The sequence below is a fragment of the Trematomus bernacchii genome, unplaced genomic scaffold, assembly GCF_902827165.1.
Source record: "Trematomus bernacchii unplaced genomic scaffold, fTreBer1.1, whole genome shotgun sequence".
Classification (NCBI taxonomy): Eukaryota; Metazoa; Chordata; class Actinopteri; order Perciformes; family Nototheniidae; genus Trematomus; species Trematomus bernacchii.
The window spans coordinates 2482170-2508955 of NW_022987767.1; the positions used below are offsets into that span (position 1 = coordinate 2482170).

General features: G+C 40.7%; 1 protein-coding gene across 1 annotated transcript in view; it reads left to right on the top strand.

Moving 5' to 3' along the window:
• Positions 1-25539, top strand: part of LOC117496699 (carbohydrate sulfotransferase 8-like) — a 228138-nt gene extending 202599 nt beyond the window's left edge. The window contains exons 3-4 of the mRNA XM_034148430.1: positions 19865-19902; positions 23933-25539. Of these exons, the coding sequence (XP_034004321.1) occupies positions 19865-19902; positions 23933-25144 (1250 nt within the window). The 3' untranslated portion in view covers positions 25145-25539. The remainder of the gene's footprint in view (positions 1-19864; positions 19903-23932) is intronic.
• Positions 25540-26786: the final 1247 nt, after the last annotated feature.

Consider the following 26786-nt stretch of genomic DNA (forward strand, 5'->3'; position numbering starts at 1 on the left):
CATGAGTAAGGTCAAACAGTCAGTAATCAGAGAGGGTATGTTTTGTTTAGCTTTTTTAAGTCAAAATGTTTGGAATAAGGTAGAAAACATTTCGAAAAAACTTTTAAATGTTGAGAATTAAATTCAAATATCATTTTGGAGGTAAATCAAGATGTCAAATATAGTCGAAATGTCAAGAATAAATCAAACTTCTCACTGTAGCGGTTCAGCATTCTTCTCAAAATGCAAAATAAAGAAAACCCTCACAGTTGTAACCCTTTTGCTGTGTCCTAATACACTTCTCCACCTTTTTAGGGGCTTGTATTATGTTGTTTCTTACACAGTAGGCAGCTTAGCTTGAGTTGCACATGAGCAGAAGGCACCTCTGCAACATTAAAGTCAAGGAATAGAAGCAGAAAAAGTGACATTCTTGAATTTATCTGCAGATTCCAGACATTTTTGGGTCATATTCAATGTCAATCTCTTCCCCAGCCTTGTTGCATTTCTTTAAGGTGTGTGTTTTGTTGTTGTGGGCTGGCAGTCAGCAACATGTGAGCTGCAGCGAAAACAAGCTGTGTTTCTTAAATGACACCTCAGCTCCATGGACCTCGGGGCAACAGCCACCTGAAGAGTGAGAGAGTTATTTCAGGCGTGAGGGAGTGTCAGTCAGTGCAACAGAAATCACATGCACACGCACACGCACATCTCTCATTAGCACAGCGCTGTAGAGGGGTTGTGTAAGTGCCTCTGTGTTCAGATGTTCACACACACTTCACTGCCTGTCGGAGCCCAGACTCACTGTGGGAAGAGAGGCTTCTTAACAAACCAAAAATGTCTGAGAAACTTTTACGCAGGGAAGGAAAAAGTAGTAAAAGTACCAGAGTGTAGGAATACTATGTTAGAAGTAAAAGTCCTGCATTCAAAAATGTTACTCAAGTAGAAAAGTATTCTCATCAAAATATACTTAAAGTAGCGACAGTAAAAGTAGTCATTGTGCAGATTGGTCCATTTCAGAATAATATATATGATATGTTTTATAATGATTGATCATTAAAGTGTTCTCAAAGCTGGTAAAGGTGCAGCTAGTTTGAATGACTTTGTATACTGCAGGGTAGCTTGTGAATTTACTCCAGGTGGAACTAAAGTCTGATTTAACACTTGATTATATTTCACATCATTCATCCACATCTGTAAAGGAACTAAAGGGATTCAATACATGTAGTGGAGTCAAAGTACACCTTTTACCTCTGAAATCTAGTGGAGTAGAAGTACAAAGTAGCAAAACATTGAAATACTTAAAGGAGAGGTGTCATGCTTTTCCGGTTATTACCCGTCCCCTTGTGTGTTATGAAGGTTTTTATGCATGTAAACGGTGTGCAGAGTCAAAACCCTCAAAGTACACCCTGTAGCGAGTAAAACTCTAACACAGAAAATACCTCCCCAAAACGCCTCGTTGGAGATACGTTTTGATTCTTCCGGGGACGAACGAAATGGACCAATCCGTGGAGCCGTTACGTCCGCGGAGCCGTTACGTTAAGCCCCCGCTGATTGGTCCAAATTGACCAATCCACGGACTTCCTCACAAACACATCTGTGTGCAGGGAGCAGGCAGCTCAGCTGATTTCTCCTCCCTGGCTGCAGGCTGATAACAGACAGTTGGGATCGCGGCAAAATTCTCTCTGCAGACCCATTCTCACAGCGTTTATCAACCTTTTTCTTACTCAATATCAAGCCACACTTATTGTTTTTACTTCGGATGTGAGTTTGTGTGTGCTCAGGATGAGTTTGGCTGTGTTTCGCTGTGTATCCTAAACAAGGAAACAACACCTCCACGGAGCTCAGCGCAATTCACAACGTCCCGACCAATCAGAGCACACTGTGCTCACAGGGAGGGTGGGGGCTGGAGCTATTGGAGCTACAACGAGCCGTTAAAGGCAGAGAGTGAAATTCAGTGAATACACGTAGTTTACAGAGATGCTGTGAGAAACCAATGTGAGTTTGGAAAAATGCACAGTATAAATCTATTCTAGTAGACCTCAACAATGGAATTATGATCAGTGGAAATGGCCATGACACCTCTCCTTTAAGTAAAGTACGAGTACCTCAAAATTGTTCTTGAGTAAATATACTTAGTTACTGTACAGCACTGCGTTAACGTCATTATTTCCCATCTGTATACGCATGCAGAAGACAAGGAGAAGCTATTCGTAGTTGCTGTAATGGAAAAGCTTTTGTCGGCCTCTTATGTTTATTGTTCCGTGCTTCTTTTATTGTCTTGGTATGGAGGATGTGGCTGGGGAGCGATGCAGAGGGCTGCAGACGGAAGAAGAGGAAATTATAAGTTGGAAACACAAGGCCAGAGGTGATGCGTCGGAGAAGAGCAGAGTAAAGGGAAGGGGAAGAGATAAGACACTTAGGGGAGGCTGGAGTAAAAGACCAGCATCTGGAGGGAGGAGAGGATGATAATGGAGGGAATATAGAGGCGAGGAGGAAGTAAACAGGAAAGAGCTCAAGGCTAACTAGGAGCCAGCATAAAGCCTGCGATGGTGTTGTTGTGGTCTGATGGAGCCCAGAGGTGAGCTCACAGGTAAAGAAAGCATCAAGGCCACGGCCAGTCAGAAAAGGTGCTATTCCACTCAACTAAAGTGCATTTGCTTGTGAGAGAATCAGAGCTGTTTACACCTCAGTGTTTTACAACTGTCTATTTCTCTGAGCTTGTATTCTTTAACTGGTAAGGGTTATATTAGCACTATATGTTGAATCACTGAGAAGTGTTCCTACAGGATTTGATTTCACTCAAATCTGTTGGATGAGCTGATAATTGATCAACTCTTTATCATGTTATCCCAAAACAAGCTCAGCCTCTGAAGCTGCATTAACTGCTCTGCGCTGTTATTTTGTAGTTTTTCTAAGGAGAGAGTTGTGCCGCATGACTCGGTAAAAGCGCTACCCTCAGTGTCAGACACCGCTCGAAATGATCTGCGAGAGCTGTGCTCAAAGTTCAAATTAGTTCAACATGTTAAACAGGTGTCAAGTGTGTCTCGCTCCACAAACTAGCAGAGGGAAAACATTAAGTTAAGTAGCTGTTTTCTGGGCCCAACTTGGCGGCGAGCTAAGAGCTAATCAAGAGTCAATGCAGCTTCAGAAATGTACTTTTTTTTACTTACGACATGCTGACTGCAGTGGGGTTTGAACCTGACCATCTGATCCCCATACTAAGGCTCTATCAACTGCGCCAAAGCGCCACACGCCCCCCATCTTCATGTAGGATTACTAAATATTGGCCTGGATAGTTGAGTGATGTTTCACAATCAGTTAATCAGTGACTTTAACTGGTGTGAATTAGCTTTTTCCTTAAATTACAAACACATTTGTATTGAAGGTGTAGCTCTCTTCACGACACAGACACAGGTCGGTTCTTTAAAACGGCATTTATTTCTTGGAGTTTTCATCTTGTAGCCTCCCCTCTTCCGTTACGCCGTGAGAACTACAACAACGAATTACATTATATGTCACTTGTTAGAAGCTTTTATCCAAAGCGACTTACATACTCAATACAGTGGGCAATTCCCACAGGAGCAATTTGGGGTGAAGTGTCTCAGGGACACAACGACATGCTGACTTCAGTGGGGTTTGAACCTGTGACCACCTGATCCGAACACCAACGCACAACCCACTGCACCACACGCCTCCCCTATACATATACATAGCCAAACACATTAGCATAGTGTGCTACACATATATGAATGAAAATATATAAATGAAAATAGGACACATGAAAACATAAAACAAATACCTCGTTGGCCGCTTGTCGTGAAAGGAGATTCATCTTAAAAGTTCCTTTTCCGAATATCCTAAAATTATAACTTTGTCACAGACTTCAGCAGAGCTTCAAATAAAGACGTCAACCCACGTTGAGTTGTCCAGTGTATCAACAAAACACGCAGTACCAGTACATGAACAAACATTAGTTCCTAGGCACAAGAAACAACAAACACTTACGCATATTGGTTTAACATATGCCATGCCATATTTAACGATTATTATATTACATGAAATAAAGCACCCATTTATTGAATTCAACTATGAAACCAATTGTGTTGTTCTTTTTAATTAAGGCAAATTTGTTACGACATTTACAGAAGGGACGACTCCATGTGATACCATTTCTTATTTATCATCTTCCTTCAGGTAACATAAACTCTATATTTCTCCTTTCAGAAGCAATTTGGTATCTATGACATTTTATTTTGGTGCAAATAGGAACGTTTTTTTAGATGATGTTATATGTTCGCCTATAGTCCCAAAAGTCAATACAAGTTTCTATGATTGCATGACAGCTCTCATGAAATACATGAAACTGGTAGATTCCCATTGATTGTATTTGAACCCAAATCCTCTTTCTGCATGTGATTGTAACTGATGTGTATGCCGATGCTTTAGTATTCACACGAGACCCTGTGCTTTACTCACATGTCTGGACTCATCAGTTTCTGCTGTAATCAGTAGTGCTCTGACAGGAAAACAACGGCTGTGCTGGAGAACGTGGAGCTAACTCAAATGAGAGGCCAGGGTAAACAGTGACAGGGCCAATTCCAGTTCCCAATCTCTCTGCAAATAGAGGTGATCAGGGGAAAGGGGGGGGGGGGTTAACGAAGACGCAGCAGCTTCTGATCGCAGCACCTCCTCCAAACACCAGAGTGCCAGCAGGTCACAATGAAAGGATTTGGCACTGACTTTAATCTAGAAGAAATGAAAAAAGTAGGGGGGGGGAGGGAAATGAAAGAGGTCATCAAATAACTCCTTCAATCCCCTCCAAAGCCAGAGCAGAAGAAATGAAATGGCTTTGTGGAAAGGAGAAAAAAAGGATTGTAATTATTGTATTTGTTAAAAAGGTCAAGTCAAAGTCAAGCTCTACAGATATCAGGTTGCTGTCACATTAAGCCAAGAATAATGGGAAATAGACATAAAGGTTTCCCTTGGCTGGATGATAAGAATAAAAGGTGCCATTATGTTGTTAAATATAATCATACTAATGGTGCTTGAGATAGATAAACAGATTTTCAAGTGTAATCAGTTGTGCTCTTCTGCTGCTTTAAGTGTACTTCTTCAATACAACAAAACAGCTTTTTGAATGAAAGAAAATGATTTCCAACCTCATTGTGTTGAGCACATTTGACATTGAATTGAACACTAAAGGCATCATTAACAAAACAATAATGGTAACATTTTCAAGGGCAGTGTTTCTGCTACTGCTATCTTTAAAATGACGGAAAGAAATCCCAAATGCAGCATCCCAGTATTTTGCATATGTGTTAGTCGCTATTTCACTATATCGCTAATCACTATATTATGCGCAGCCGTACTTGTTAGCCAATTCCATATAGTGTTTTTTATCCCCTCTCCCTTTGATAGCAAATAATTTTTTTCGCAAAGATATAGTGGAATAGGGGTTATTCAAACTTTAAGCTACGTCCTGTGCTGTAAATGTTTGTCCTGTAAAGGCCCGGACACACCAAGCCGATTTTGGCCGTCGATGGGCGTCAGGCCGACGATGAGCGTCGACACGCCCTACTCAGATTGGTGTGTCCCGCACCGTCATGTCTTTTCAGCCGTGCCGACACCTTTTCGGCCGAAAAACCACAGATTTTTTCCGGACGAAAAGGTGTCGGTCAAATAAATCACTCTGATTGGCTGTTCAGCGAAACGGAAGTGAGGGACCCAAACAAACTATTAAGAAGGCAAATCTGAAATTTCATTTAACTCCAGCTCCCGACACAGGTTCGGGAAAGCCCCATGAGCTTCTCGCTGTCGAGTGAAAATGGAACGCACACGCTATTTGTTGTTTGTTTATATCACGCAGTCTGTTCTTCTTCTCTCGGTTATCACGCAGTCTGTCTTCCGGTTGTTGCCTCTTTTGAATGACGAATACACACTACTGCCGCCTGCTGGTAAGGAGAGTTATTGCCACTCACGCATGCGCAGTTCGTACGTGCTTCTTGGCCGTCGGCTGAAGTCTTTGCGGTGTGTTCCAGTGCGACACATGGCCAAGACGCAGAGACGCGAGGCGATGCAACAGTCGGGGGTCCGTCTGTGTCAGTTCTTTGGTGTCAGCTTGGTGTGTCCGGGCCTTTAGAGCAGGAGGGAGAGTAAAGCAACATTATAGTGAGAAATTACTGACACACATGTAAAATATCCATGTTTCAAGAGAATGTGTGTCAGAAGCACACAAACTAATGGCCTCTTTATGAAGTTGTTCGTTTATATTGAGAGAGAGCAAATGGTGAGGATCAGCCTCTTTATTTATAGATGATTGAACGTTGTTGTTGACAGCCCTTGTTGATTTCAATGTGTTTGTTGTGATTGATGCCAGGGTAGAAAATAGATTTGATCAAAATGTCGTCTGTTTTCTGAGTTAAAAAGACTCCAAGAATAGTTGTAAGCACTTCCGTTCCTCTGAGCCCTTCGTAAATAGGAGTAGACTGAGGATAGTGCCCTGTATGTTGTTGGTGACAGTGTGGGGGGGGGGGGGGTGTCAATCTTTACTTAAGTCTGCTGCTTAAACTACAATAATTGACTGAGAGCAGAGCTGAAATCAATGTAGAGCTGTCCGCTGTGGTTACTGTGAACGGCTATGTGTTGCAGGACTGAATGCACAAGTCACTTGGTTTCGAGCATAGTCATTTTTGTGAAAGGCCTAATTAAGTTTATTACTAAGTTTATGATGAAGTTAGTGCACACACTCAGACCCTTAAGGACCACAGTGTCCCCATTGAAATCCAATATATCTACAATTATCTACCTGCCTGTCAGCCTTCCATCTGTGCACAAACTTATCTCGTGCCCTCATTGGTCATGTGCGCGTTCGTGTGTGTTGGAGGAGGGGCTCTGTAAGGAAGTGGCAGATTTGTTCCGGCTGTGTATTTTCAAATTCTAGCGCACTCGAGCTGGTTTCTCCAAAATTACCTACCCCACCTTTAAGTGACATATTTGTCTTTAAAGGTAATAGGAGATATTGTAAAAGAAATGTATTTAATATAAAAAAATAATTACATTTATGGGTTTATTGTTTGTCTTTTATTTATTATTATATAACTATATGTGTACTTACTGAGTGGGTGTTTTGAATACTAGTGATGATTCTACATTTCTAAAATAAGTGTTACGGCCCGTCCACACAGCGGCGTGCGTTGAAGCTTGCTCCATTTTTTGGAATATGAGGAAATGACCTGCGGTGTGTCTCTCCCAGCATACACGCGGTTTGATTGGCTGACGCTTCCACCGAAGCTTCAGAAGCTTCAAAAGTTGAACATTGCTCAACTTTTGCAGCCTGAAACGCCAGCAAAGCTCCGCTCTGCTTCCCACAATGCAGTTTGGCGAAAAGTGAGGCAAAGTGACGTCACCCCATTCAAAGTGAATGGGCAGAAGCGTTGGAAGATTTTGTTAACGCTGCTGTGTGGACGGGCCGTTAGTCATTATCAGCACTGTTAATGATATGCTTCTTTAAAGAGATGCAGAAGGGTTCATGTCATTTCCAAATCTTTCTCTCAGTCTTATCTTTCACAGATATGTGTGTGTATGTGTGTGTGTGTGTGTGTGTGTGTGTGTGTGTGTGTGTGGTGTGTGTGTGTGTGTGGTGTGTGTGTGTGTGTGTGTGTGTGTGTGTGTGTGTGTGTGTGTGTGTGGTGTGTGTGTGTGTGTGTGTGTGTGTGTGGTGGTGTGTGTGTGTGTGTGTGTGTGTGTGTGTGTGTGTGTGAGCATCATGTCACCAGCAGCAGCTCTGTTTATCTAGCGGCGCCTGAGCAGTTTCGAGCCGCTCCTCCTGCAGATCTGACTGTGTGAACTGCTCCTCCAAAACCCAAGCTTCCAAGCAGAAAAACTTTACAAACTCTTCCCTCACTGCATGATGTAGACGCTTCACAGGCAAGGGAGTGGTTTCCAAAGAGAGAGCTGCAGTGTGTGCTCACCTAGGTCAAGCGCTTTGCAGCATCTGAATAAGATATCTGCCAATTACACTCCGTCTCGCTGAGATAATTCACTTAACCCTGGGCTCACAGCTGACAGGTAGCATTTGTTTACACATCCCTCTTCATGCAAGCTGCAAAAACCCCATCTTCTATGTGGTAATAAAACAATCGGCCTCCCACAGAAACCCCTCACACAGCTTCCCGACTGCCTGTTTCCATGGAAATCTGCCTTGAGGAGTCATAGAATCGGCTAACCTTGAATTGCATCTTCGCCTGTGAGAATATATCGTTGTCAAAATGAATTGTCATAGCGGTAATCAGTTCTGAGTTTGATTTCCCCCTTTTAGTAGCTTCCTATCTGCAGAGTTCATTATCCCCCCCCCCCCTGCTGTGTTCGGTGCCCGGCGTTCGCAGCAGGAGAAAAGAGTTTGAAGATGACACAGAAAAAGAAGCTCGATATTGGATGATTTTATTGCTAAAGCATGTCCATTTAAAGGTAGCAAATCCCATTACCTCTCATCATGTAATCACTCGGAGATACAGCCGTAACGCCTAACCCGATGTCACAGTTTTCAAATGAATCAGACAGTTTTTCTGTATTTTACAAAAGAAAATGTTGTGAAAATACTGAATGTCCTCTTCCAATATGAGAGTACACATGACAACAAAGGTATCCCAACTGTAGCTGTGTACATGACAGGATGTATGATTACCTAGAAGAGCATCAGGACTGTTTGAGGTATATGATAGCTATGTGATTAACATGATGATTCAGCCTCTATGGAGATAGACATATGACAAGCATGATCATTTCTGACGTGGAGCTAATCTGAAGTAAACATTGAATACTGCTTTATATTCCTCCATCTTGTGACTGTGTAACTCCCTCTCTTGGATATCAGCATGTGAAGGACACTGTTCAGGAACTAGTTGATGCTCTGTATGTGATGACTACTTCCATTCTGGAGAGGATCAGAAACACATGGATCCTGAGATTGAAGCTCAAGCCGGTGACCAGTGATATTTTACAAAAGAAAACCTATCCTGTAAACACACCCATGGTACACACCATTGCATAATGTACCGTCCTTGACCCCTCACACACTCACACACTCACACACACACACACACACACACACTCAAACACTCACACAGGAGTGATGAGAGTGACGATGCATGAGCCCGGCAGCTGCCTCTGAGCAGGGAGGCAAAGTGCTCTGGAAATAGTGCAAAGGTGTGAAAGCAAACGTCACAAGTTTCCTCTGCGCTCTGGTTTTATATCTCACTGAATGTTGATGCGGTCTCAGCCTGTCATCTGCCACCGACAATTATGAGCCAAACCATGTGTTATTTATGGTTGCGGGGGGTGTGCTCTTTTTCTTTTGAGTTCCATCTAATAAGAAAGCACATCCCTGAAGAGTTCCCAACACTTAGTAATAATAATAATAATAATAATAATAATAATAATAATAAAGCTTTATTTATATAGCACTTTTCATACAACACATGCAGCTCAAAGTGCTTTACAAAATGACACATCACAAGTTCAAAATACACAACAAGAAATTCCACTCAGATTATTTGTTAAGAACTTTAAAAGGTACACGCAGCAAAATATAACATTTGATCAGGTTAATAGACACAAGGAGGTCAAATGTATGATATAAAAAAATATATAATAATGTTTTCTCTCTGACAGATAAGACACAAGACAACTGAGTCGATGCAACAATATGAAATATAAAACCCCATAAAACAAAGTGAACATATCGGTACAACAGAAATACAGAGAAAAAGATAACAGTAATAAAAATGCCATAATTCAAATAAAGGTTAAACGATTAAGAAATTTAAAAAAGACCTCGCTATTGAAGCTTGTTAGATTAATAAGTTAAAGGAGACCTATCATGCAAAATGCACTTTTGTACGTCTTTTATACATGAATATGTGTCCCCGGTGTTCCAGGGAACTCACCAAGTGTCAGAAAACACAACCCTCTCTATTTTCCTCCATACCCAAATCTCTAAAAAAGGGGCTGCAACGGATCTGATAAAAACTGATCCAGATTTGAACACTGTCCTGACGTCAGGACGGTGGCGCTACGGCTATTGGGCCAACTCCACCAATCAGGAGGAGACAGCCACGGCCATTGCCGTTCTAAAGCGCTGGAGACGCTGTAGTACATATGCCAGGCCTGTAGGTGGTGCTGTTCTCACAGAATCAACCCTTGCAAAAACAGAGCTAAAAAATGTCAAATTGAGCAAAATGAGGCATGGCTAAAATGCATGATCTGTTTGGTATTTTGAAAAAAAAAAAGTATAAATATGCCTTATGTATGGTCCTACACTATATTATTCAAATATAGCATGATAGGTCCACTTTAAGATAAAATCCTTTAACCCCCATAAAATAAATAAAACAATATAAAGGTAGGTAAACACTAAAGACTAAAAGAACATTTAAAGTGGGGGGTTGCTAATAAAAAGCTAATCTAAAAAGATGTGTCTTTAGCTGGTGTTTAAAAATGTCCACTGAGTTGGCCTCTCTGATGTTTCCTGGTGTTCTAATAAGAGAGCACATCCCTGCTTGTGTCTGTTAACCTGATCAAATGTTATATTTCGCTGCGTGTACCTTTTAAAGTTCTTAACAAGTAATCTGAGAGGAATTTCTTGTCTCTTGTGATGTGTCATTTTGTAAAGCACTTTGAGCTGCATGTGTTGTATGAAAAGTGCTATATAAATAAAGCTTTATTATTATTATTTGTATTATCTAATAAGAGAGCACATCCCTGGAGACTTCCCAACACTTGACCTTAAGTGGGGTCGGAGGTGGAAGCAGAACCTATACATGGTATTGTGAAGATTGCGCAATTTATGGATTTAGCTAATAACTCCTGTCCTCATGTGGAGCAGTAAAATAAATTGGACTGAGGAGGTCAGGGGAATGTCACGGAGGCAGGTTAATAAACACCGCTGGTTAAGAAGCCACTGATTGGAAAATGACTTTCTCCTTTACCATGGAATTATAAATAAGAAATATGTGCAGTAAGCAGTATGAACATTGTGTGCATTAATGTAATGCTTATAGAGTCTACGTTGTGGCTGAGGTAAAGTGTCAGTGGGGGGGCCGGGCCTTGTTTAAGAGGCCGGTAGCGGAGGGGAAGAAACTGTTCAGGTGGAGAGAGGTTCTGGTCCTTATGGAGAGAGGTTCTGGTCCTGATGGAGAGAGGTTCTGGTCCTGATGGAGAGAGGTTCTGGTCCTTATGGAGAGAGGTTCTGGTCCTGATGGAGAGAGGTTCTGGTCCTGATGGAGAGAGGTTCTGGTCCTTATGGAGAGAGGTTCTGGTCCTGATGGAGAGACGTTCTGGTCCTTATGGAGAGAGGTTCTGGTCCTTATGGAGAGAGGTTCTGGTCCTGATGGAGAGACGTTCTGGTCCTGATGGAGAGAGGTTCTGGTCCTGATGGAGAGAGGTTCTGGTCCTGATGGAGAGACGTTCTGGTCCTGATGGAGAGAGGTTCTGGTCCTTATGGAGAGAGGTTCTGGTCCTGATGGAGAGAGGTTCTGGTCCTGATGGAGTGGCTACCTTTATAAGAATACAGCACTGAAATGTCCTCACACTGTTATTTACAACAACTTACAATCCACACTTTCATTTTACGGCAGGCTCTCATAAATGTAGTATGAAGTCATAGTGTCATATCAACATGTGTGGCTTAATCACATTTTACATTCTGATATACTGCACATTGTTCGGTTCAGTTATTTTTTTTATACTCTTATTGTACTTACTTGTGTGTACATTCATATTTATTTTTTAATTGTATAATAGTAAAATAACTTGTAAAATCGTCACAAGTTTAGTTCCTTTACTTGTGTACGTATTTTATGTTTTAAAGACATTTGTCATACTCCTATTGTACTTACTTTTGTGCATATTCAATCATTTATTTTGCTTTTCTAAATGGTACTGTATGTTCTTTATCAGCTTACTTAATGAGATTAGATTTGATATTTTAGAGCAGATTTTTTTATACCTCTTATTGTGTTAAATGTATGCTTGCTCCAACAAACACAAAATCAAATGTCTTGTTTGTGTAAACTTACTATAAACCAGATTCTAATGAACTATAATGTATAGTTTTTAAAGCAAAAAGGGCCAATCTAATATGCTCAATATTGAAGGGGGATTCAAGCCACCCCTCCCAACTTGGACTGATCCGGATTTCTATTTGAATGCGATCGGCTTCATTATTTTACATTGCATTGTAGTTTTTGATTATATATTTTGAAATAGATTGAGTGTACAATGTGCATGAATGTGTGAGCTCTATTTAGTTGTATTGGCTGACTGTGCACGTTATGGTGCATACATTATCAGAGGTTGGCAGTGTATATATATTTAGTGTATTTACTGTGTCTTTGTTCCAGCTCAACTTGGTTTGCCTGACCTGGTTTTGTTTTTATTCAGTGCAGTGCTGACTCGCTAAACTAAGGAGAAAGTGGTCAGCAAGTTATTCCAAAGTGTCTTGAAATTATTCAGCATCATCATATTCTATTTTCAACTCGAAAAATGGTATTAGTGTTAAAATTGCACATTAAAGTCCCAGGCTGAATTTCAGTCCCTGTACATCCCAGCCTAGAACAAATCTTAAATCTGTAATTAATTACCCTTTGCTTTAAACACAAAACAAATACAGAATAAAGGCGTGTTATCAGGACAAAGTCCGGACAGACGTGTCAAGGTATCAATACAATACAGCTTTATTTATAAAGCACTTTAAAACCTCCAGACCAAAGTGCTGTACAGTCAAATAAACAGACGCCACAAAACAAGTACAAGTAAAAACAATAGACAATTTAAAAGCAATAAAAGCAACACTCTAAAAGATGTCAATACGCTCAGGAGAAAAATGACATTGTGTAAAATGTATATTTTCTGGCCTGAGAAGAAGACGTTTTGCTGGCATGTCTTCTGATAGACTTTTGGACTTAATTGATGGACTGATGGACGTAGTTCCTCTCACACTGTGCTGCCCTTGACCCTGTGTAATCAACCCCTAGGACTCCTATTGCACAGTGTTTCATATGCATCAGTTCAGACTTATTATTACCTAAATTCATCAAATTACAGAACAATCACTGTTGGCAATTATCTAATTGATTACTAAATCCTACTGATTGAATGAGTTAGGTGTGGCGTCATGGCTCCTGTTGCTGAAACAGTGGGAGGAATGTGTTTCTTCATCTCCTGGTTGTTTGTTTCATCCTAATTGGTTAGATTAAAGACATGTTATTGATTCATTCTTGGCCACCCTGTGCTTTGAGTGGTGAACACATGAGAAATTCTTCCAAGGGCTTCTCTTCACATTCCTCAGATGGTAGTACAGACACATTTGAGATGGTTGGTGCTTGGACTTTAGAGTGCCTCTGTGAGCATGTCTTCAATCCCAAATCCTTAATTGCTCACCCATCACCTCCTCCTCCTCCTCCTCCTCTTCATCCCCTCCTCTCTCCGGCCCCGTCCTGAGAGGATTTGCAACCCCAACTGAACCGTCGTTTTATCTCTTACAACAACAAGTTAAAACATTAATGGAGCAGAGCTTAAAACCCTAATACCTCTGTTCTCAAGCGTTTTTCCTCTGATAAACCTCGGAGCCCCTTTATTCCCACACAGAGTCAAGAGGAGGTGTGCAGAGAGCAGGTGAGGGTAGAGAGGGGGTGCAGCTGGTGGGGGTCACAGTGGCTCAGTGTGCTGAATGACTAATGAAAGGTTTATGGTGGAGCAGCATGAATAGTGGAGGAGGACACGCCTTGTCTGGCTTCTAGCACCCTCCCGACTGTCTGTGGTTAAAAACCGAGCATTTAATAGGTTCTTCTTGAACATAGGGGCCACAATCCTTCACTTAATAAGCTCATTATTTCACATTGTTTTTGTCCTTTGCTAGCGGTGGCAGGGAAAAGAGCGTTTGATGCGTGTCTCTGTTAGAGAGTTGAACAAGGGTCTTTGAGAGGGAAGGATGATAATGGATCCGCTAATGATGTGTCGCTCGCTCATATGGATCCTGGCAGTAAGACTTGGGTCGTCTGCATGAATATTCAGAGGATTCAAGAGCGGGAGAGGTGGAAGCTCAAGGTTACTTTAGAGGGTAACAGCGGATGAGGCTCAAGAGCAGTCTGCTTTTAATTCAGCTGCCCAAATGACCCAGAAATACCTCAAAATCAAAGCGTAACTTATAGATAGTTACTTACTGATACATGCTTGAAGCAGTGGATTTTATTTTTGTGTGAACAACCCAAAACACTTACTAGGCGAAACATAATGCAAATAAAAAATTTAAAATTAAGAAACATCTTCACCAACTTGACGAAACATGCGTATTGCTTATGAGCGCTGCATAAAACACAACCGAAACAGGGACAATTCAAAGAGACGCACAATTCTTGGACTGGAGCACTTGTTCGGGGATTATAAAGTTAGTCAACTGTCACTGGAAACTTACCTTAATAATAATAATAATAATAAATTATATTTATATAGCGCTTTTCTGTAACTCAAAGACGCTTTACAGTTTGAGGGAGGGTAGACAAACAAGGACAGGCAGAAACAAACCAAAACAACAAATAAATAAAAGGTTAACTGTGTTGGCTTATTTCAACAATGTGCATGATTCGCAAGATTCCTTCCGATATAATTGCAGATCTGTAAGCTAGTGAGCTAACGTAGCTAACCTAGTCATTTCAAATATACAGACAAAACACTTACAGTTATGAAACAGGCAGTCAACAAGCGCTCCAGTTGATGAATGTTTTCTAAATGTTGCATGTGTTTTCAAGTTGGTGAAGATGTTTCTTCATTTGCATTTGTTTTGGCACAGTGTGTTTTTATATTTGCATCCTTTCTGAAGCTGCAGCACATTTCTCCCAATGGAAATGTTTTTGGGCCGTTGTAGCGCGTTTGCACCTGTCAGCCAACGTACTTTCTAGCTTCCAACAAAAGAAACCAAAGCAGTTTGACACCATACATTACGTTACATGTCATTTTGTTAGACGCTTTTATCCAAAGCGACTAACATACATTCAGTACTGTGGACAATCCCCACAGGAGCAATTTGGGGTGAAGTGTCCCAGGGACACAACGACATGCTGACTGCAGTGGGACTCGAACTTGGTACCCCCTGATTCAAAGTCGAGCACTCTATCCACTGAGCCACAGCCGCCCCATACTTCAGCTTTATTGTTTGACAGTTTTGTTCCTATTACAGAATCACCTCTTGGTATCTTGAATCTCTCCATTTGTGCTGTAGAGAATCACACGTTACAGTATAGAGTAACATAACAGTTGTATAGCATTCTCCTTACAAGAATATTACCTTGTCATGAGTTATTATATCTCTATAAAATCAGTTTTATAAAATACTTACTGTAGCTGCTACATCTATATGTGAAATAACTAGGATGACTTTTCTGCATCTCACAACATGAACCCTCAGTCTTTACAATGTATCACCGTTTGAGCGTGCAGCAGTAAAAATCAATAGCATAGTTATGCTGAGTGGAATTGACTGACTGTGAAATTGCAATCAAACAGCAACTATTACCCGCAACCAAATAGACACTACAGAGATAAATGATCTTTGCAATCCCCCTGAAATTCAGTTTGCATTGTTATATTTCTTGTTTCAGTTTCATGGAAACATGTCCCTCTCATGAAATGTAATTCTGGCTCCCCACTTGAGTGAGAAATGCATTTCAGAGACAGAACGTATTCACTATGTTGTGTTGTAAAGGCCGGATTCATCAAATCAAATCAAGCCATGTCAGATTCGCTTTCAAATCAGTTTTAACAAGACACCGTGTGCCGAAGGACGACTGGGTGTCCTGTATGCTCACTTCAATGCCCTGGGCTTGAATATCATTTAACAAAGAACTGCCAGGGTCGCTGCACAACGAAAAGCGCCAAGGGGTTACATTCACCCACTATCAGACCGCATTGATTTACAAGGTAGAAGTTGTATTTATTCGTCACACTACAACACAGGGTTGTATAACAGAATGAAGTTCCTTTATGTTATTCACAACAACAGGGACTATAGTGCGAGGACACATTGCTCATGAAACCTCTCCGTCATCAAACTCTTCATCATTCAATTAGCAAGTCCGGATTTACAATAATAAAACTCGTTCTTTTGCTTATAGTGAAGGTTAGCTATTACGCACAGTACATTACATTTGTTTTCCAACCTTGAGGAAACAAATTCAGAACAGCAGGAATCCTGCATCAGCTTCAGATAAACCAAACCTTTTAAAGTGCTCTGTACAGAAATGAGGCTTTTTTGTTTTGATTGTAATGGTGCAGACAAAACAGGTGTTTATCTGAACGTGCAAAACCAATAGCACGAATATGAGGGGGGAGTTTTACTGGAGTTTAAAGGTGGCTATTTCTAAAAAATGGTGCTTTGTTTTCACGTGTTTTTATCTATAGGGGATGCTACATAACACACTTTCAGGAAAGGTTACTGAATATTACTTTGAAATAGAAAAGAAAACACGAGTAAATATTTCCAATATTTTCCGATGTGTGTGTGTTAGTGTGTGTGTGTGTGTGTGTGTGTGTATACATCACAAGATATTCAAATCGCCCACACCATCATATGTTTGTTTGTTACGAAGAGGTGGGAAATATAGGCAGCCTTTCTTTCTGTTCACCACAAACGCAAATGATCGCACAGAATCTCAATGGCTACACAATTGCAACAGTTTATTTTTGTTTTGTTTTTACAAGAACGTCATGTATGGATACTACTTTTTACAATAAATCTAAAATATGGATACAGCGGGTCGGACAAACCTCGCTTAATTGTATGGTAATAAATTCAAAAGTGTTACTCTTGAAGGGTCCACACTGAATGGGAACAGTCGAGACATCACCAGCTGTGACAAACTTGTAACAACAGCCTGACGAACACCTCTTAAAAGGAACCAATTAAACCTTCTCAGAGATTTCAATTACCACCCTGATAGGCTTTTCAAGATCAATAACGGAGCGTGTATTTTTACAAGATGGTCAGGGTTACCAGGGGCTCGTGCCGCTCCATCAGTTCGGAACGACAATGAAACATCGTTGTTGTTGATGTGTCTCCCCGGCGATGGCATCAGTGTGTGTCGTGATAAATATTCATGCATTTTTCTTAGCGCCAATGCAAATTGATATCAAAGATGCACATCCTACACAAGCTATCATTAAGGGTTATGGGATCAAATGGCACGGCAGCACCCAAACAAGATTAGAAAATGTCACACGCCGCCTTCTTAGCCCGATCCCCTTCATTTTCCTCCTCCAGTGTCTCGTTGAGAAGAATGGAGACGAGAGAAGATTCAATGCACAGAGCCAGACACTGCTCTCCAGCGCATACTAATGTAGAACAACATCGGGTCTGTTCCTCCCCACTGATGCGTGTTTAAGTGTGAGATAGGGCTCTGCAGAGCTGATCACTTAGGGAAGGTTGTGGCCTGCATCTGCACCCCTCCCTCGTGCAGGTTCCTATCACTTCCAAACTCAAATTGGAAGTGACAGGCCACTCAGGCAGAGGTGTCTTCGCTCCCCCCCATCAGCAGCCATGCAGCCCCTCTCAAAGCTGTCAGCCTGATTATATATCAGCAGGTCGGGGGGGACCTGAGGAAAGGAGATGTCCAGCTGGAGACAGACCACTAAACATGTCGTCTGTCCGGCTGACGCACATCTGCCAATACACATCGCACCTGTCCCCAAGGCTGCCACAAAACCAATCGGTACGTCTCCATCACTCTGCGGCTGTCCTCTGGAAGCTCAGCCAACTCAATCTGCCCCTGTCTCTCCTCCCGTCTGCAAACTACATCTTTTTCAAACTTTGGTTATCTTTGGGGGCTGTCTTTTATTTCTTCTTCATAGCAGTGGTGGGAAAAGTACTAAAATAGTGTAGCAGTGTAAAGTGTACTTAAAAATGTACTTAAAGGTGGGGTAGGTAAGTTTGAGAAACCGGCTCGAGATACACTTGTTGTTATATTCCATGGAATGCTCTTAACATCCCGATAGCAATGAATATCTTAAGTGCTTTGACAAAAAATCCATAAAAAATGTCATCAGTGGAAGCCGTAGTACTGTAAAAAGCACGACCAATCATTTTAGCCGGCCCGGCTAAAATAACTGGATGGCCTACCTGCCTGTCAGCCTTCCATCTGTGCACAAACTTATCTCGTGCCCTCATTGGTCATGTGCGCGTTCGTGTGTGTTGGAGGAGGGGCTCTGTAAGGAAGTGGCAGATTTTTTCCGGTTGTGTATTTTCAAATTCTAGCGCACCCAAGCTGGTTTCTCCAAAATTACATACCCCACCTTTAAGTAAAAGAACAATAATGTTAACATCAAAATATACTTAAGTAAAACTACTTATCAAGGTGAGATTTAATTTTCACTCCTGTGTTGTTTACATAACATCACACACAGAGGCGTACATCATTTTTCATATTTTTAATTATATTTAATAAAAGCTGCTTACATTAACCAACAAAATGACTACTCACCACACACGTAGGCCTGAAATACACTTCTGTATTTCATTACAGCTGCTTACATTAACCAAAAAAAGTACTACTCACCACTCTCGCCCATGTCTCCCAAACAACCAGATTACCCACCTCTTAAAAAAAACTAGATGCACCTGTCTAATAAGCTACATCTGATCTGATTCCTGAAATCAGCCTCAGCTCATCAAACCACTTGCAATCAGCAAAAAAGCTGCACTCATACACATTAATGTGCACAGATACAAATACATTGGAATCCTTTTGGACGAGCCCCCATTTGTTAGAACCCGGCTCATACGCTGAAATAATGATGGGAGACAAGACGAGTTCACGTGTAACAAAAAACATATTTATTTACACTACACTACAAAACTTAACAAACCAAAAACAAACGTGAAAGTCAGTAAATAGAGTATACATGTATGGTTGTGTGAAACAAAACAAAACAGCAGCTGTGTCCGAAGGAAGATTGACCCGCCCTGATTGATGGTGTTTGGCTTTTTATCCAAACCTCTCAGGTGTGGCTCATCAGACTAATGACTTAGATCACCTGAAACTCAAATTAAGACCCAGCAAGCAGAAGCACACAGACAGAGACCCCTAGTGGAGTGGAGGGGGTCGTAACAGGTGTCAGAGCGAAGGGGACAAAGAGACAAACTGTCACCTCTATCAGTATACACTGTGTAATTGGTCCAATCGGTACTAGACCCTTCGATTTCCAAGCCCTACAAGTCCCTACAGACTGAGCCCATTTGATAACCAGATATTAATATATTATTGGATTTTAATTAGTGATGCATGAATATATAGACTTCTAGTTTGCTTGTGGTAAAGGTGTGGTTCATTTGAATGACTCTATATAAAGTTTGATAGCTTATATGTATTAGCTGCAAAGTAACTAAAGCTATCACATAAATGTAGTGTAGTCAAAACTACAATATTAGCTCCAAAATGTAGTGGAGCAAAAATGATCCTGTTGCATAAACTGAAAAAGTTAAGTACCTCAAATGTCTATTAGCGTAAATGTACTTATTCGATTCTAACACTGCCTCCTTGCATCTATTCCCCTCTTTATTGAGATGTCTTCCCCTGTCTATCCTCACTGAGCATCATTTACCAACTCTTCATGCTCTTGGCATCTCATTACCGTGATAAAGCTACCTGTCTTCCCTCTGCGGACTAGTAAAGCACTGCTGGTTTTCCCACGGATCAAAAGAGTCTACTAAGTGATAGGAAGTGTTCAATTATTGCAGCCTTTGATGCTTCTGAGGCGCCCAACTCTCTTCTACAAGGACGAAAAATACATGTTGTTTACCTAAGTGCTGATTTTCTTGTCTCCTCTCTCCTCTCTCTCCCAGGCGTGAAGCTTGGAAGCACTCCCCGGCAGTCCAGAGAGGTACGTGTTTACTCCGTCTCTGCACACACATCCGCAGGTTGCTCCCAACTGTTATTTATAGTAAAAAAAAAAAAGTAGTGATTGTCGGCCTTGTAGCTCTCAGCGTGTCTGATAGTATCTGTGAAGAGAGGCCAACCTCACACTGTGCCTTCAGCCTGACTTCACTGAGTAAACAGTCCCACTTTAACAACACTATGTTCCTCCAGATGTTTTATTTTGTATTATTTATTCTACTATTTCGACAATTAGGTACCAACTTAGGTTTGGTACCACTTTACAATAAGACTGCCCTTATAAAGGGTTTACGAATAGTTTGTAATTCATTTATTAATTAGGTTGTGAACACTTTATAAATCATTAATAAGCTTTTATAAGACATGAGATAAACAGGGCAACTGTGACCGGTTGCTTGCCAAATAGTGAGCCCACATGTATCTGTACTGCTAAGTCTTATATTGGCTACTTAGCTTACTTCGTCTTCTTCATCAGCCAGCATCCTTGGTATCTGTTGTTCACTGAGTTAATTCTCACTAAATAGCCAATATAAGGCTTAGTCATCTTGCCAAATAGTGAGACCACATTTATCTGTACTGCTAAGTCTTATATTGGCTACCTAGTGTACTTCGTCTTCTTCATCAGCCAGCATCCTTGGTATCTGTTGTTCACTGAGTTGATTCTCGCTAAGTAGCCAATATAAGGCTTAGTCATCTTGCCAAATAGTGAGACCACATTTATCTGTACTGCTCAGTCTTATTAGAAACGGTAGTAACTCATTAATGAATGGTGATTTGTTTCACACTTTACAATAAGGCTCCCTTTTGGCAACTATACATGTTAGTAACTCCTAAATAAATGGTCATAAGAGATGCCAAGAAACATCAAGATGGATGGGGGGGGGGGAATCAACTCAGTGAACAACAGATACCAAGGATGTTGGCTGATGAAGAAGACGAAGTACGCTAGGTAGCCAATATAAGGCTTAGTCATCTTGCCAAATAGTGAGCCCACATTTATCTGTATTGATAAGTCTTATATTGGCTACTTAGCGTACTTCGTCTTCTTCATCAATCAGCATCCTTGGTATCTGTTGTTCACTGAGTTGATTCTCACTAAATAGCCAATATAAGGCTTAGTCATCTTGCCAAATAGTGAGACCACATTTATCTGTACTGCTAAGTCTTATATTGGCTACCTAGCGTACTTCGTCTTCTTCATCAGCCAGCATCCTTGGTATCTGTTGTTCACTGAGTTGATTCTCGCTAAGTAGCCAATATAAGGCTTAGTCATCTTGCCAAATAGTGAGCCTGTGTTGATGTATGAAAACTATGTTAGAACTGGTTTATAAATGGTTCTTAATGATTAATAAAGTGTTTACAACCTAATTATAAACCCGTTATGAATCCTTTATAATGGTAGTCTTATGGTAAAGTGGTACCGACAGTTTATACATCCAAAAAACAAACAAACTTAGTAGAAGCTGGAGGGCAGAAAGCAAAGCTTATACAGAGGTAGCCCTCCCGTTAGTCATCCAGTTGCAGGATGAAGTAAAAAAAGATTTGATTATTTTGATTTGTTTCGATTTATTTCGAATGTGTAAAACAATAATACAAACATTTAACATGAGAATGATTTTACAATACAAAATCAAGCAGTGTCAAATTGATATACAGACATATTACTGATTCTAAGTTATGTATAAACAAATGATCTACTTAATTACACATCGGAAAAGGGGTGGGAAGAAGTTTACACTTATTTAATCCCACCCCTTCTCCCAAAAACTAAATTAACATATATACATTTTATTTATTTTTCAAAACCATAAAACAACCAATAAATAAACAAACAAATAAGCCGATAAATAAACAAACAAAGAAACTCACAAATGGGGCGTAGCCTGCGAGCTAGTTCAGGCAGTCAACTCGAGCACTTTGCTGCATTCATACATAACGCCACTCTACAACCAACCAAACAGAGTCTCCTTAATATGCCGCTCTATTGAACCTGCCAGATATCTCTCTATGCATTGCTTGCTGCTGCTATCGCTGCTGTTACATCCACGTCGCTGCTGCTCGCCTGCCCCACCACCACCCCAGCTTCCAGCCCAGCTTCCACCTGTAGGCTCTGGGGATAGTTATCTAATCATCACTCATCGTGCTATGTATATCTGTGGAGTGATGAGGCCCGAGCCAAGACGCCAAACTCAACTATATGCTGCTTCTAATAAACATGTTAAAGACACGTGAGTTGTCTGACTGAAATACAAAACAGAGGTCAATCATATTCAAGAAAAGATAAAATAACAAACCAAATAAATAAATAGACTGCAAACACCCAGTTGGGATTAAACAGCGTCATCCTGTATCTCGTTAACATCATGTCCTTATACCTTTTGTTAAACAGATAATTCCGTAATTAAATACTCACACAGATAAACAAAAATCTATATATACGTACACAGACATATGTACACACATACATACATACACCCACTTCCCGGGTGAAAATAAAATATAAAAAAATAAGAAAAATAATTTCCTACAAGTCCATGTTCAGATAACATGACAGTTTCAATTCCTATTTTTATGTAAACTGATAATTAAGATAATTATGATGATAGTCATTATAATTCTTATAGTATTTATAATTATAATCATTATCATTATTTCCCAATGCAGAAAAATCTCAAATAAATAATACATTAAATGAAATGTAAAAACAAATAACTTCAAATCACCTCAAACAATTAAATTATTCTAAATAAATTCGACAATTACTTAAATGTTCATAGGTGCCTATTTATTCTCTCTCAATCTAAAAAAAAGAGGCTATTCTGGTATAAACTGTTGGCTAGTTTAGCTTATAAAACACATACTCTTTAGCTTTGAACTGTAGCGGAGTACATGTAGAACTTGTCAGGTAAAGAAAATACTGAAGTTATGAACATGTACCTCAAATTTGCACTAAAGAGTAAAGACTATACTTAAATACATTCAACCACGTCTTATACATTCAACCTTTGTAAACATTGGTAGTAACTGGATAACAGTCTATCCATTCCTTTGCAGACACATTCTTTATTCTTAACATTAACTAAATGAAACACCAAAACCTTATGCCTTAAAAAAAAGATAGAAAAACCCACAAACCAAAAACAGAAACATTTTTAAGGCTCCAAGTTTTGCAGGGGGTAACTTTTCTTGACCTGCATTAGAGCATTCTTAATGTATGACAGCACCCAGGATCGGACAGATACGTTGAGGAGATGTTTGACTCTGTGAAGTAGGTTTCTGTGTCAGACATGCAGCGCTCGTACTCTCTCTGCTCTCAGCTGACCCTCGCCGCCTCTCCTCTCTGATACTCAGCACCAATGAGAGCCTTACATCAGCGCAAACCCTGCAGAACATGAGTCTGCTGTGGAGGAATCTGCTGCACATTAAACAGACAGGGAGGGACCACTCCCCCACTCCAGATGTCCCTGCAGATGAAACTATATGGCCATTTAAGTCAGGAGGGGGATGAGCCAAGATTCATGATGGTCCCATCACCTTGGCTGTTGTAAAATTAAAATTATACGTCCAGTCCATTGGCTTTATGATGCCATTACAGCATTTAATTGAAATAAAATGTCAGAATGCATAATGGCCTGAGGCATCATCTGATGGTAATCAAGCAGTAGATGAGTCCAATTCACATTCTTCATTAGGTGTTTAGACGACATTTATTTCATGTTACAGCACAGTTTATGGATAGGTCATGGATGGCATTGGATAGTGTGTGACATTAGCATGTGACAAAGTTAGACCTTGGTGAAGCTGTAGTGAAACAGCACCACCAGGTGGCCTGTGTGAATACTGCAGGCAGGATGTGGGAATACATGTTGCTGTTTCAGGCAAAAATGCTGGATTTACAACCTGATTAGGTACAAAGTATTAACTCTATGTTTGTGCAGATATATGTAACAATGTGATTGGTGCAAACACATATATTCTACTGTCTACTACAACCTTTTTTGCTCATTTGTTTACAGACTCTCTCGACGCAAGAGAGAGAAAGAGGCAAATCTGACAATTACCAGGACCACCAGGCGACAGAAGTCATCATATCCAGTCCGATCCCTCCGATGCAGTTCCCTCACTTTGAGAAGGGTAAACAGACGGCTGCTCCTGGGTCCAGAGAGCAGAGCAGACAGACGCCCACCCCGGTGTCTCGGGAGCAGGACATTTCCTCCCTTCATGTCTCCAAAAGACACCGCAAACTGCTGAAAACAAGTCCCCCTGTCCATCACAACAGTAAAAGTGATTCCTCGCCCTCTTCTTCTTCCTCGTCATCCTCCTTGTCTGCTTCCTTGTCCTCATCCTCAGTCGTCCCCCCTTCTGCTTCTGGCTCTTTCACCCCTGATAAGTGGAAAAAGCTCGTCTCTATACAGGAAGCGCGCCGGCAACTGATGAAGGAGATGTGCGCCAAGTACAAAAGCAGCATCTCCAAGACCATCACAGGCCACCACGTGAGAAACCTCTTCGTGGAGGACAAGTACAAGTTGTTGTACTGCCAGGTGCCCAAGGCAGGCTGCTCCAACTGGAAGAGGACCCTGATGGTTTTGGCGGGAAAGGCTCCCAATGCTCAGAGCATCAAACACGACACAGTTCATGACGGCCACCACCTCAAGGAGCTCAACTCCTTCGACCGAAAGGGAATCATGCACCGTCTGGAGACTTACACTAAAGTCATTTTTGTCCGAGAACCCTTGGAGAAAATGGTGTCGGCGTACCGGGACAAGTTTGAGAACCCTAACAACTACTACCACTCCATGTTTGGGAAACCCATCATCTCCAAGTACAGGGTGAACCCGTCGTTAGAAGCGCTGAAGACAGGCAACGGGGTCACGTTCAAGGAGTTTGTGCAGTACCTTCTGGATGTCCATCGGCCAGTGGGAATGGACATCCACTGGGATCAAGCCAACCAGCTGTGCAACCCGTGTCTCATAGACTACGACTTCATCGGCAAGTTCGAGAACATGGACGAAGAGTCCAACTTTCTCCTGCGATTGATTGGGGCGCCACCCAACGTCAAGCTGCCAAATTTTAAAGATAGGAACCCAGCCGATAAGAGGACCTCTACGCAGATCACAGAAAAATACTTTTCACAGGTCAGCACGTTGGAGAGACAGCGGATCTATGACTTCTACTACACAGACTATTTGATGTTTAACTACACTAAACCTTTTAAAGATTTATATTAACTGACTCCTATCAACTCTTGAATCACAGTTACATTCCACGTCTTCATCGCTACCATGATAGAAATCATAATTCACATGCTCACATGGATCTAAGCGGAGGCATCAGAGAGACTGAACTTCCTCCGAATTTTTCAAGAAGCTGCCTTTTATGTAAACATTTCTACGAGATTCTTCGTTCTCAGACGACTATGAGATGGAAGGTTCTTGTACTATCAAATACTCTAAATTGCCCTTGTAGGAAGTTGTTTATTCCCTACTAGCACATGGTGAGGTAGAATATTAAATTGATCAATGTTATGCTTGTGAAAAGCTTTAAAATTATGCCTAATATCCTGTAAGTCAAATAGGATTTTCAAATGCTTTTTATGATTTGAGGTTCCACTTGGGTGCAATTCCATTAAGGTTTTTATCACAATACTTCAGTCAGAAGTGATTTATACAAAACAGTATGTTATATGAGCCCCTATTATCTACCTTTAAGATACCAACGCTTCAGATGATATCTTATGAACAGTTTTTCATAATTATTTGAGCTTTTCTGTTCAAATGTTCAGACGTTCAGTGTTAAATGCATCCAGTCATTTTTAAATAAACTTCTTTAGAAACTTGATTCGCTTCAGGCAACAAAACTTGAATGTAAAGTTTATAAAAAAAATCATTATTTGTTCTAGATGTAACTACATACAATGTATGAGAACAACCGTAAATAATTCACAACAATAGTGGGTACGGTTCCTGTTTGAAATCAGATGAGGGTCATCTAATAATCAACGCAATAACCTGCAATTTGACCTCATGTAATGTTCTTTTTGACTTACAGTATGTTGGGCATAACTATACCTCTATGTATCAATGAATACTAATGCAGGTATTTCATGTGAATGGTTTTACTGATGCTAAACTGTAAGAAAATGAAACACTATAAATTGTATAAATCTGTCAAGTGTGGCCCACTCCGAAGCTGTGTGCACTTACTGTAGCATTTTTGTACTTCTAACGTTGTGCTTTAGTCTAACACATACATGTGCTGTAGGTCACTAAGAGGTATTTACTTGGGTGGTTGTAGTTGAATGCAGGACATCCAGGTATTTACAGGGTATTATGTGTGGCTGCCAATATGTACTAATGCCTATCAGTGTTACAGACTTGATAATCAATCAGTTTCTAGATTCTGTTGATGGCAAGCAAATGGGTAAAAGTCAACAACAAAAAAACACAAAAACAGACTTTCTGATGTACGATTCGGACATTTTTAAAGAGTGTGTGCAAACTAAACACGCCCTGAACAGCGATCACTTCTCACACCATCAGCCTCTCTACACCATCTGTATGTAACACATCTACTCTACACCACCATATAGGCTTTTTTCTGACACTACTGTGTACAATTGTATAATGGGCATTCAGATGACTCTATATTTTTATATGTATTTCTAAAATATACAGTATATATTCCGTGGTTATGGTGAAGGTAGTACATTTATTTCCTTTTTGATGTCATTTGTTGTTCTTTCAGTAATACCAGTGTAGAGTTGTTGTGTGCCAGACGAGTTTCTTTCCAAAGCGAAATATCCACCAGCTACAAACCACATGCTAACTCTAAAGAAACGTAATGACTGCATTGAAGAATTGATTCCCCTTT